General features: G+C 44.8%; 1 protein-coding gene across 1 annotated transcript in view; it reads left to right on the top strand.

The window, feature by feature from the left end:
• The first annotated feature begins 6,333 nt into the window (after window positions 1–6,333).
• PDE6C (phosphodiesterase 6C) overlaps window positions 6,334–12,536 on the top strand; it is a 115,908-nt gene continuing 109,705 nt past the window's right edge. The window contains exon 1 of the mRNA XM_068255081.1: window positions 6,334–7,054. Coding sequence (XP_068111182.1) covers window positions 6,578–7,054 — 477 coding nt within the window. The 5' untranslated portion in view covers window positions 6,334–6,577. The remainder of the gene's footprint in view (window positions 7,055–12,536) is intronic.

The following is a 12,536-nucleotide window of genomic DNA, read 5'->3' as shown; positions in this document are numbered from 1 at the left end:
CACTTAACGACCGCCTAACGCCAATAGGCTCTGGCTGGTCGTAAGTGGTTTTGAGCGGCCATTCCATGTCAGTTCACGGAGGGTGTCTCCGTGAACAGTCTGCGAGCCGCCGCTCGTTTACATCATACACAGCAGCGCCGTAAAGGAGATCGGCCTCAGATTGGCCGGGGATCGCCAGCATCTGATAGGCTGAAGCAGGCAGAGGTAGAGGGAGGGAAGGGGACGGAGGGCGGAAATTGCTGCGGAGGCCCCCCCCCCCCCGCAAATCACAGGCACCCGGCGGCGATCAGACCCCCCCCAGCAGGACATCCCCCTAGTGGGGAAAAAAGGTGGGAAGTCTGATCGCCATGCTGCAAACCTGATCTGTGCTGTGGGCTGGAGAGCCCACGCTGCACATATCAGGCAAAAAGCGTCTGGTCCTTAAGTGGTACTGTAGGGGACTAGGGGTAAAAAGAGTTGAAGTTACCCGGGGCTTGTAATGGTTCCCCGCAGACATCCTGTGCCCGCGCAGCCAGTCACCGATGCTCCGGCACCGCCTTCGGTTCACTTCTGGAATTTCCAACGTTAAAGTCGGAAAACTGCTGCGCCTGCACAGCCACGTCTTCACTCCCGCTGATGGCACCAGGAGTTTATTGCGCAGGCCCAGTACAGTCTGCGCCTGTGCACTACACTCCTGGTGGCGTCAGCGGGAACATGGACATGGCAGCTCAGGTGCAGCAGTTTTCCGACTTTAAAGTTGGAAATTCCAGAAGTGAACCGAAGGCAGAGCATCTCTGAGTGGCTGCGCGGGCACAGGATGTCTGCAGGGGACCATTAGAAGCCCTAGCTAAGTTCAACTCTTTTCCTCCCTAACCAGGGCCGGATTTCTGGGAAGGCCACAGAGGCCATGGCCTGGGGCGATAAAAATCAGCAGGGAGCAGGACTTGGAGAGATAAGAGGTCACATGTCAAAGTAAATCACCTCTCCTGCTTTACTCTGGTCTGCCTGAATTCCAGAGATCCCTGCATCTCTCTCACTTGTGCAAAGTGTGTGTTATGGCAGTCAGCATCTGCTGTCACCTGTATGATGAGAGGGGATAAACAATCTGCTGTGAGAAGAAAAATATATGGGCTCAAGTAGCAGAACTCTTGAGTTCTGATTAGTTTTTTTTCATGCAGCACGCATTCACTGGCAGGAATTAGCAGCTCTCCCCCTCCCTGACTGATGTTAGTTTATTACTAGTAGGTCAGTGCTGTTAAAGACCTCAGATCTGTTAAATTTACGGCTTGTTTTTTTTTTCTCCTAGAGAATAACAGCAACATTCTTTGTGCTACAGTTTAACTCTTTCCTGGCTTTATTTTTCCAGCAAAGTACTGTGTTAGCCATCAGTGAAAGCAGGATGTTTTGAAACAGAATGACAACTGTGTTACATTTATTTATATTTACAAAACAATCAATGCATCTCCTGCTGACTGTATATATAGCTGTGAGCCCTAACATCTTGTATACAGGAACAAAGTCTGAAGACTGCTCATTAACCAAAGGCTCACCGTTTTTCTTTTGGTTAGCCAATAAAAAGTGTTATTCTTTTACAAACCTTCCTGCTTACTGATTTTAAGATCTGTCTTAAGTGCTAAATTGTCACTGTGTAAAGTACACCTGAGCTTATGCTAGGTACACACAATGCAATTTTCTGACAGATTTACTGTCAGATCAACTATTTCCAACATGCTTTCCAATCAATTTTCGGAATGATTTTTTATAGCAGTGAACAGCAAATTGATCGAAAAATTGATCGGAAATCAGATCAGACATGATGGAAATAATCGACCTGACAGTAAAGAAAATTGCATCACGTGTACCTAGCATTACACTACATCTATGGCAGTGTGTGTAGTGTTGGATCCTTCTACTTACCTGTTCTCTGTTTTGGATGGACTTCTCTGCATTGTGCTGCCGTCACCTGTTTGTGGCTCTGACTGCAGCAAGTCGCACAGAGGACAGAGAAGCAGTGCTGTCCACTGGGGCTCCCTGTAATTTCGCACTCCTGTACGGATGTGCACAGGAGCAAAGGGAGTGTTATGGGTATGCGTACTTGACAAGTGCTGCTCATACATGAGCATCATTTCTGAAGTATGCAAGCCCAGAACACTATCGCCTGCTGTGCATGCAGACAGGAGCGCAAAATTACATGGAGTGGACAGAGCATGCACTGCTTCTTTGTTGAATGGGGCAAAGCAGCAAAAAAGAGGGGGGCCCGTTCAAACGAGTCAGAGTTGGACAGAATGTGGGGGCGGTTGGTGACAGCCGTCCTAGGGCACTGGAAAGTACAAATCCAGCCCTGCCCCTAACCACCTACAGCAGTCCTTTAATGTGAGGAGAGGTGCCAGGAGTTACCTTAATCAGTTAGTTATGAATGTGAGAAAATGAATTTTACCTACCTGGGTCTCCTTCCAGCCCCCTGTTGTGTATCAGCTCCCTTCCAGTCCAATCCGTTGTGCTCCTGTGTCCACACAATCCAGCTGAGTTAGGGGCACTGCGCATGCACTGTTCTGGGCTGTGTCTCCTCCATCGTGCTCCCATAGCTGGGATTGTTCGCGCAAGCACAGGTACAGTCTTAATGAAGAGAGCATACGCAGAACACTCCAAGCCATGGGAGTGCGTAAAAAAGTGGATGCACGGACATTAGTCTGTTCAGGCCTTCAAAGAATATGATTTGCCATGTGTGGCAGAGGAGAGTGAGGGGGTGCCCAGTATGGGGCCCATACTGGGCCAGTAGGTTTGCCCAATATGGGGCCCAAAAATTTCTGTTGGTTTGCCGTGTGCCTGTTTTCAATTATCTGCCATGAGTAGCAGTGTGGGTTGAGGTATATGGTAAAGTGGCCATTTATCACTACTCTATAACTAGCCTTTCAGGCTTCAGGGCTTAGCTTTGAAGTCAGGGCTATCGTAGTTAGGTATTGATGCTAGTGTTAGGCTTATCTTAGATGGAAGTGTTGTTTAATGTCAGTGTTAGAATTACTTTCATAGAAACTATTAAAGTGTACTCGAGGTGACATGATGAGATAAACATGTATTTACAGTACAAAACATATTAATAGCCAGGCTGTTTTACCTGTTTTATTTTGCTGCCTGAAAGAGCATGGAAGTGACAGCTTCTGGCTGTTGGTAGCTTGTAGGGGATATACTGTAGTAAACATCCCTGATAAGCAAATTACAGCCATAAATGTTTTCCTGGCAGAATACAACTTCTGAGAGCAGAGGGAGATAAAATACATGAACTATCGACCTCACCTTTATCTATCTCAGAGACACGTATTAGGCTGGCACTGAGCAGAGGCAAAAAAAACAACAACAAAAAAAACATTCAATCTAGTTTGTAAATGTTTAAATATAAAATAAAACCCTGGGATATAAAAAAAAGTCATTTTGAGGAGTAGGAGGATAAATAAAATTGTTTATGTCATAAGTTTATTGTTACCTCAGTTACCGCACTTTAAAGAGAACCTGAACTGAAAAAAAAAAGTAAAAATAACCATACATAGGTCATTCTTACCTCCTGAGTAGTCTACTCCTCAATCTCTGTCTCCTCTCCCACGTCCCATTTGTCCGCTGTGATCGATGGAATTCTCTGCCCTCCATTTTAAAAATGGCCATTACCCCCTAACAGCTTCCTGGTCAGCACACTGTTACACTGTAATATCACCCACTTGAGCCATAGGCAAACATGGACATTACCTGGCACATCAGTTGTAACTGACAGCTGCTGATATATAACTGACAGCAACTAGTATATTTCAGTTCTGACAAAATATTGTCATAACTGGAAAGGATCACTGTAAGAAGAAAATGGTGAGCTTCTGAGAGGAACTAATGCTGAGATTAGTATGTAATATTCATTTGCTGCTACATCATGTGTTTATTTTAAATAATCTTACACGCTTTAGGTTCCCATTTGAGTTATTTGATGGCATGAGTTCAAGTTTTTTTTTTTGTTTTGTTTTTTAAAGAAAAGGTAATTCTTGTTCTTTTGTTAGAAGACTTCTGTGTTTGTCACGATATTTCAGGATCTCAGGGTCCAAGTACCTCACTGTCCCTCACGGTCCTTCACGGTCCCTCACAGTCAATATTTGCTTGGCTGTTTCATCATAACATAAACTGTTCTGCTTTCTGTTAAACATTTTCCAAAAACCGTGTTTTTAGAATGTACACAGAAAGGATGCAAAGATCAACTGCCAACCCCTATCACCCAGTGACCTTGCAGAGATGCCATGCTTTATATAACACCTACTTGTGCTTTGCTATCCTCTTTCCAGAACTATTCAGCCTTGTCTTCTGTGTTGTACAATATGTGAAGTTCACATATTTATAAGTGTCAAGTGCACCGGTTCTGAGCTTTTTCAAAAACGCTTGCGGGCTGAAAACCGCTTGGCTAATGTTAGTCAATGGGATGGTGCCCACCAGAGCGATGAGCTTTCTCCCCAAACGCAAACTAGGGGTCACGCTGCATTTTTGCTAATTTCTGAAGCGATTCTGCCTCAATGTTAAGTATAGAAAAGTGGAAAACCGCTCTGAAAAACGCCAGATCCGAGTGATTTTCCAAGCGTTTTTGTTACAGTAGCTGTTCAGTTACAGCTCTGCTGTAACAAAATATAAAAAAATGCTACACAAAAACGCTCCAAAAAAGCTAGGGATGTTTAAAAAATCGTTCTAAACAAGCCTAGAATCGCTCTGAAAAAACCGCTTCAAAAACCGGTGGCATTTGTGGATCCGCTAGCGGTTTTTGGTGTGCACTGGTCCTAAGGCTATTGAGTGTGAAAATATCATGCATGAATTAGAGGCATGGTGAGGAAAAATGGGTTACAGGTGAAGCCAATATAAGTCTAAACCAGGGGTCCCCAAACGTTTTGGGTCGAGGGCCGGGTCAACATACGTCAGACTGCTGGGGGGCCGGAATATACATAAAATGATGTAGAAGTCTTGGCGGGCCAGACAATGAAGCATACCTAGGTGACAACCTGCAGTCCAATTGGACAACAGTGTCACCTGATGTGGAATTTGATTGAAAAGCAGCAAATTACTGCTTTCTGGCTTCATTCTATATGCGGACCACCAATATTTAAAGCTGTAGCTGACTGCATCTATAATTCCTTTTTTGGTACTTATCCGTTAGCCGGGCGCATCCGGCAGGTGGTGCTAATTACTATTCCCCCTCCAGGCCGACATGGATAGCAGGGAAAGATGTAACTCTGGTGGAGTTTTGTCGCCACCTAGAGGATGCGCCCGGCTAACAGATAAGTACCCCCTTTTTTGTGTGTGGGGGGGGGGGGCGGTAACAAAGCCTCAGGGGGCCACATTCGGCCCGCGGGCCTTAGTTTGAGGACCACTGGTCTAAACGATACATATCATTGTGAATTGTGTGCCAAACTTAAACAAAAAATGTATACAGCAGTAATAACTCTAGTAAAACATTGTAAATGTTACCAATATTTTACTACAACTACACCTAACCCTACTCACACAGAACCCTCCCCCTCTCCGATGCCCAACCCTAAACTCCCCTTTCTGACCCCTAACTCTAACGCCTCCCTCCCCCATACCTACCCCTAAAGCCCTACTCCCTGTCCCTGACACCAAACCTTATAATTTTCAAAATGATACATTTCAAAATAATACTTTTCAAAAGAGAGAAAATCGTAAATACAAAAGAAGAAAAATTTCAAGCACTGTAACTTTCTAAACTTTTCAAAATGATCACAATTTCAAAAGCTATAACGTTCTAATGTTCTCAAAACAATAAAAAAACTCAAAACGATATTTCTCGGGTGCCCAAATTTCTGCATTCAACGCCCGATATTTGCAGTAGCACCTATGGTGGCAGCCAAATCGTCCATTAGCCAGGGGCGCCCAAATTTCCTGCTTCTGTGAAAATATGCTTTTATAAGGGAACCTGCCACGGGGCACATGCTTTTTTATGTTAACTTCATATCTTGTCTTCTTTCAGCTATTCTTCTAACCGTTTCCAAAGCCTATTAAAACACACAGTGGTGAACGTGCGTACGGAAGTCAAGAGCTCACCAATGGCCTTTCAAGAAGGAAAATGTAGGTCTTAATTATCAATTAACCTCCTTCTGTTCTTTTCTGTTCCAGGATTAGTCTTTCTAATATGTTGTTACGTCTTCCATTCACAAATATCTAAGTCCTTCTCTGCATGCCCCACCTACGGTAACTGGTGAATTAAAGAATGGACATAGAGAAGATGGACACGGCAGATGAGAACCTGACAAAGCAATAGAGTTGTGGTCTAAAAACTGATTACTGCATCTAAAATTCTTTGCCTGGGATTTATGAGCTAAAAGCACGCCAGGGGTTTAGTGTCTTGACATCTGTTTAATTAGCTGTCTTCAGAATCCCGCACTAAGAAGCCACTAAGCCAGTGCCTTCTGTCAGACTTCAAGAGGCCAGGGTTTTTTTTTAGCTCTCAAGCATATGGTGAAGACTGTACAGTATGAACTATTTTTCGTAAGGTTTGTGGTTGAACGTCAATTTGTTTAATTTTTTTTAACCATGCTTTGTTAAGAAACCCATTGACAAGAAAATGGGGGAGATGAAGAAAGAAGATATTGAAAAGTACTTGGAAAACAACCCTCAGTTTGCCAAGGAATATTTCGATAAAAAGCTGAGGAATGAGACTGTTTCAGCTCTGTTTAACCACAAGCAACTGAACTTTAAAGATGGAGTTTCCTTCAAAGATCTGGCAAAACTTGAGGAAGCTGACATTTTGCTGGAGCTGGTTCAAGAGATCCAAGATGCTACCGACATGGAGAAAACCACTCACAAGGTCCTCCAGAGGTTGGCACTTCTTCTCCAAGCCTCCTTCTGTAGTTTATTCGTTTATAGGTCCCGGAACGGGACGCCAGAGTTGGCCACCAGGCTCTTCAATGTCACTAAGAACTCAAAGTTTGAAGATAACTTGGTGGCTCCAGAAGGTGAAATTGTTTTCCCGTTGGATATTGGCATTGTGGGATGGGTTGCGCACACAAAGAAGACCTTCAATGTTCCTGATGTGAAAAAGGTAAGTGATCACGTATAAAGATGGGAATTTGGTAGATAGCCCCTTTGCCAAAAAATAGAAATGTCTTCATACTATCTGTCAGCCAATTCATGCATTGAAAGCAGTAGCAAGCTATTGAAGGCGGTAACAAGTTTTTGTTTATTCTCAAACCTTAAAGGGGAACTGAAGAGAGAGGTATATGGAGGCTGTCATGTTTATTTCCTTTTAGACAATACCAGTTGCCTGGCAGCCCTGCTGATCCTCTGCCTCTAATACTATTAGCCATAGCCCCTGAACAAGCATGCAGCAGATCAGGTGTTTCAGTGGTTCAGACTTATAAGTCTGATCTGACAAGACTAGCTGCATGCTTGTTTCTGGTTTTAATCAGATACTACTGCAGAGAAATAGACCAGCAGGGCCGCCAGGTAACTGGTATTGATTAAAAGGAAATAAACATGGCCGCCTCCATATACCTCTCTCTTCAGTTCCCCTTTAAAGGAGTATGACCTTTCATGGGAATCTCCGTACTTTGTAATTTTGCCTAAAATTTTGCGTAATTTTCACATAATTTTGTGCCGAGTTTGACAGTGAATAGCAAAGCTCCCATACATGGTAGTGACACCAAAATTACTACATATGTTAAAGGGAATATCCGCGCAGCTACTTAAAAAAAATAAAAATACAAATCCACTTACCTGGGGCTTCCTCCAGCCCGTGGCAGGCAGGACGTGCCCTCGATGCTGCTCCAGAGGATCCCGGTCTTCTCCGGTGGCACACCCGACCTGGCCATGCCGGCTGCCAGGTCGGGCTCTTCTGTGCTCCAACGTGCGTCTCACTGGTGCGCGCTGACGTCATCGGATATCCTCCGGGCTGTACTGCGCAGGCGCAGAACTTACTGCGCCTGCGCAGTACAGCCCGGAGGACGTCCGATGACGTCAACGGCACCAGTGAGACGCACGTTGGAGTGAACCTTCCCTTTAAGGAAAATAGTGGGTACAAGTCAAAATAAGACCTTGTAGATTTGAGAATTACCTATTGGGTGCCTGGATTTGGCACCCGGCGTTGAGTTTCGGTGCGCCAAAAACACCTGCTTCGGTAGGGGAATGTATTGCGTGATTGAAGGTTTTAGGTGTATTCGATTTTATTTAACTCTCTACTAAGACCACATCTGGAATATGGAATTCAGTTCTCAGAACCGCATTACAGGAAAGATATTGCAGTTTTAGAGCAGGTGCAGAGACAAGCAACAAAATTGATACGTGGGATGGAAGGTCTCACTTACCAAGAAAGGTTAGATAAACTGGGCTTATTTACTCTGGAGAAAAGACGCCTTAGAGGAGATCTAATTAACATATATAAATACATCAGCAGGCAATATAAAACCTTGGCAGATTAGCTGCTGTCACCAGGCTTGTGCAAAGGACTAGGGACCATGATCTGCATATGGAGGAAAAAAGTTTTAGCCAAGTATTTAGGGTTCTTTACGGTAAGAGTGAATAAAATGGGGAATGTATCACCACAGGAAGTAGTTATGACAAATTCCATATCTGTGTTTACAGGGAATCTGAAGTGAAAATAAACTTACAAGATAATGAATTGTACATGTAGTACAGCTAAGAAATAGAACATAAGTAGCAAAGATATGATTCTCATATTGTTACCAGTACAGGAACAGTTTAGAAACGTCACTTGTTATCTGTGCAAAAGAGCTCCTCTGAGCTTTCCGACTAATTTAGTTGGCTACAGTGCTATTTTCTAAAGCATTTATACATCAAAAAGAGGCAACGTCAAATAAGATTTTACTGCAGGGAAGTTCAAAGGGTCATGATCTCTGCTCTGTTTCATGGTTTAAAATACAGATTGTAGTTTGTTATTGCAAATCTTAGAGAATGATGCAATGTTAAAAAAAAAAAAGTTATATATCGGAAAATAAAAATATAAGACTCTTTTCTTTGCTCAGCGGTAAAACAGGTAAACAGAGGCGCCAACAAAGTATAAAAGCAATTAAAATCCATTTAAAAGGTTGGAAGTGGGTGGACTCACCTCCCTCAGGTAATAAGGACCGGACAAAGAAACCATTATTATAATAACAGTAAAATTTATTACAATATCTCCAACTGTGCAACGCGTTTCATGGGCCAATATCCCGCTTCATCAGGCAATCAAGGTTGGAGAACACAGTATAGTCTCAAGGTCACGAATAGTACCTGTCTTTTCTTTGCTACTAATGTTCTATTCATTATCCGTACTACACATACAATTCGTTATATCATAAGTTTGTTTTGGGGGGGGGGGGGCAGTGTTGCCAACCGCCCGTAAATTTACGGGCAGCCCGTAATTTTAGATACAAATTAAACTGCCCGTGAATTCGTAAGGAATTCAGCAGCGTCCGTAAAAGGGCGGCCAATCGGCCGCCCGCTCTGTTGCAGGACAGCAGCGCAGTGGAGGAAGAGCTGTGGGCAGCGCTGGAGAAGGGGGGCAATCCCCCCCCCTTCTCTCACCTTTGTGCTCTCCCTCCCTCGCTGACTGTCCCCCTCCTAAGTGACGAGTGGCGTTTGACAGCGGGCGGGACTTACCTTCCGTTTCGCTCCTGCGCCGGAAGTTCTGCTGCTCTGGTCTGGACCAGACCAGAGTAGCGGCAAATCATCCCGCGTCGGCGACGAGAGAAGACGCAGGTAAGTTCCGCTCGCTGCCGCCTGCCACTCGTCACTTAGTTCAGGAGGGGAGAGCGAGCTGCTCCCCTCCTGCTTTGGGGCCGGGTCACCTGGCTACCCATGGGCATTGGGCACATATACATCTGGCTACATCTACTGGGCACATATCACCTCTGGCTACATCTACTGGGCACATATACCCCCTGTCTACATCTACTGGGCACATATACTGTACATCTGGCTACATCTACTGGGCACATATACATCTGGCTACATCTACTGGGCACATATACATCTGGCTACATCTGCTAGGCACATATAACCCTGGCTACATCTACTGGGGACATATACCTCTGGCTACATCTACTGGGCACATATATACCTCTGGCTACATCTACTGGGCACATATACCCCTGGCTACATCTACTGGGCACATATACCTCTGGCTACATCTACTGGGCACATATAACCCTGGCTACATCTACTGGGCACATATAACCCTGGCTACATCTACTGGGCACATATAACCCTGGATACATCTACTGGGCACATATAGCCCTGGCTACATCTACTGGGCACATATACCCCCTGGCTACATCTACTGGGCACATACACCCCCTGGCTACATCTACTGGGCACATATACCCCCTGGCTACATCTACTGGGCACATATACCTCTGGCTACATCTACTGGGCACATATACCCCCTGGCTACATCTACTGGGCACATATACCCCCTGGCTACATCTACTGGGCACATATACCTCTGGCTACATCAACTGGGCACATATACCTCTGGCTACATCTACTGGGCACATATAACCCTGGCTACATCTACTGGGCACATATAACCCCTGGCTACATCTACTGGGCACATATACCCCTTGGCTACATCTACTGGGCACATATACCTCTGGCTACATCTACTGGGCACATATAACCCTGGCTACATCTACTGGGCACATATAACCCTGGCTACATCTACTGGGCACATATAACCCTGGATACATCTACTGGGCACATATAACCCTGGCTACATCTACTGGGCACATATAACCCTGGCTACATCTACTGGGCACATATAACCCTGGATACATCTACTGGGCACATATACCCCCTGGCTACATCTACTGGGCACATATACCCCCTGGCTACATCTACTGGGCACATATACCCCCTGGCTACATCTACTAGGCACATATATCCCCTGGCTACATCTACTGGGCACATATACCTCTGGCTACATCTACTGGGCACATATAACCCTGGCTACATCTACTGGGCACATATACCTCTGGCTACATCTACTGGGCACATATACCTCTGGCTACATCTACTGGGCACATATAACCCTGGCTACATCTACTGAGCACATATAACCCTAGCTACATCTACTGGGCACATATAACCCTGTCTACATCTACTGGGCACATATAACCCTGGCTACATCTACTGGGCACATATAACCCTGGCTACATATACTGGGCACATAAAACCCTGGCTACATCTACTGGGCACATATACCTCTGGCTACATCTACTGGGCACATATAACCCTGCCTACATATACTGGGGACATATACCTCTGGCTACATATACTGGGCACATATATCTGCTTGCTACATATACTGAGGACACTGGCTGTTTGCCATTATGTGCATTTACTGGTGAAAAGCTGTCTCTTATGTGCATTTACTGGCGAAAAGCTGTCTCTTATGTGTATTTACTGGTGAAAAGCTGTCTCTTATTATGTGCATTTACTGGTGAAATGCTGTCTCTTATTATGTGCATTTACTGGTGCAAAGCTGTCTCTTATTATGTGCATTTACTGGTGAAAGCTGTCTCTTATTATGTGCATTTACTGGTGAAAAGCTGTCTCTTATGTTCATTTACTGGTGAAAAGCTGTCTCTCATTACGTGCATTTACTGGTGAAAAGCTGTCTCTCATTACGTGCATTCACTGGTGAAAAGCTGTCTGTCATTACGTGCATTTACTGGTGAAAGGCGGTCTCTTATGTGCATTTACTGGTGAAAAGCTGTCTGTCATTACGTGCATTTACTGGTGAAAGGCTGTCTCTTATGTGCATTTACTGGTGAAACGCTGTCTCTCATTATGTGCATTTACTTGCCATGCCCACTTTGGTCACCGCAATTTTCCTCGAACATGTTGCCCCCTACCCATTTGACTGCCCCCTCATATGTGCCAGTCTAGAACCGGCCCTGTACCCCTGCCTACATATACTGCGCACATATACCCCTGGCTACCTGTTCTGGGGACATCTCTCCCCCTGGCTACCTGTTCTGGGGACATCTATACCCCTGGCCACCTATTCTGGGGACAACTATAGACCTGGGGCTACCTATTTTTGGGGAACCACTGCTGTCAGATTAAATGTATTTTGGGGAACTGCTGCCAGATTATGTGTATGTTGGGGGAATCGCTGCTGCCAGATTACATCTATTTTTTGGGAACCACTGCCATATTATCTGTATTTTGGAAGAACCTCTGCCAGATTACGTGGATTTTTGGTGAAATGCTGTAAGATTACATGTATTTTGGGGGAAGGGGGGGAAACACTATGGCAGAGCTCAAACTTCCCTGGTAGACCTTTCACAGCAATATTAAAATCATGTATATTTGGCCCCACCCATGACCACGCCCACATTCTGTTGCGTGGCCACGCCCATTTTTCGGCGCGACGCAGGGTGTTTTGTCAGTAAAAAAAATCTTTTGCCAGTAAGTTTTTAGGTATTTGTCAGTAAAAAATAACGTGAAAGGTTGGCAACACTGGGGGGGGAGGGGGGGGGAGAGTTTAGCACTTCATTGTTACTTTAAGGGGAGCTTAGATG

This window comes from Hyperolius riggenbachi, chromosome 10 (genome assembly GCF_040937935.1).
Source record: "Hyperolius riggenbachi isolate aHypRig1 chromosome 10, aHypRig1.pri, whole genome shotgun sequence".
Classification (NCBI taxonomy): domain Eukaryota; kingdom Metazoa; phylum Chordata; class Amphibia; order Anura; family Hyperoliidae; genus Hyperolius; species Hyperolius riggenbachi.
Note: the sequence above shows the minus strand (reverse complement) of the source record. Positions and strands in the feature narration are given on the sequence as shown.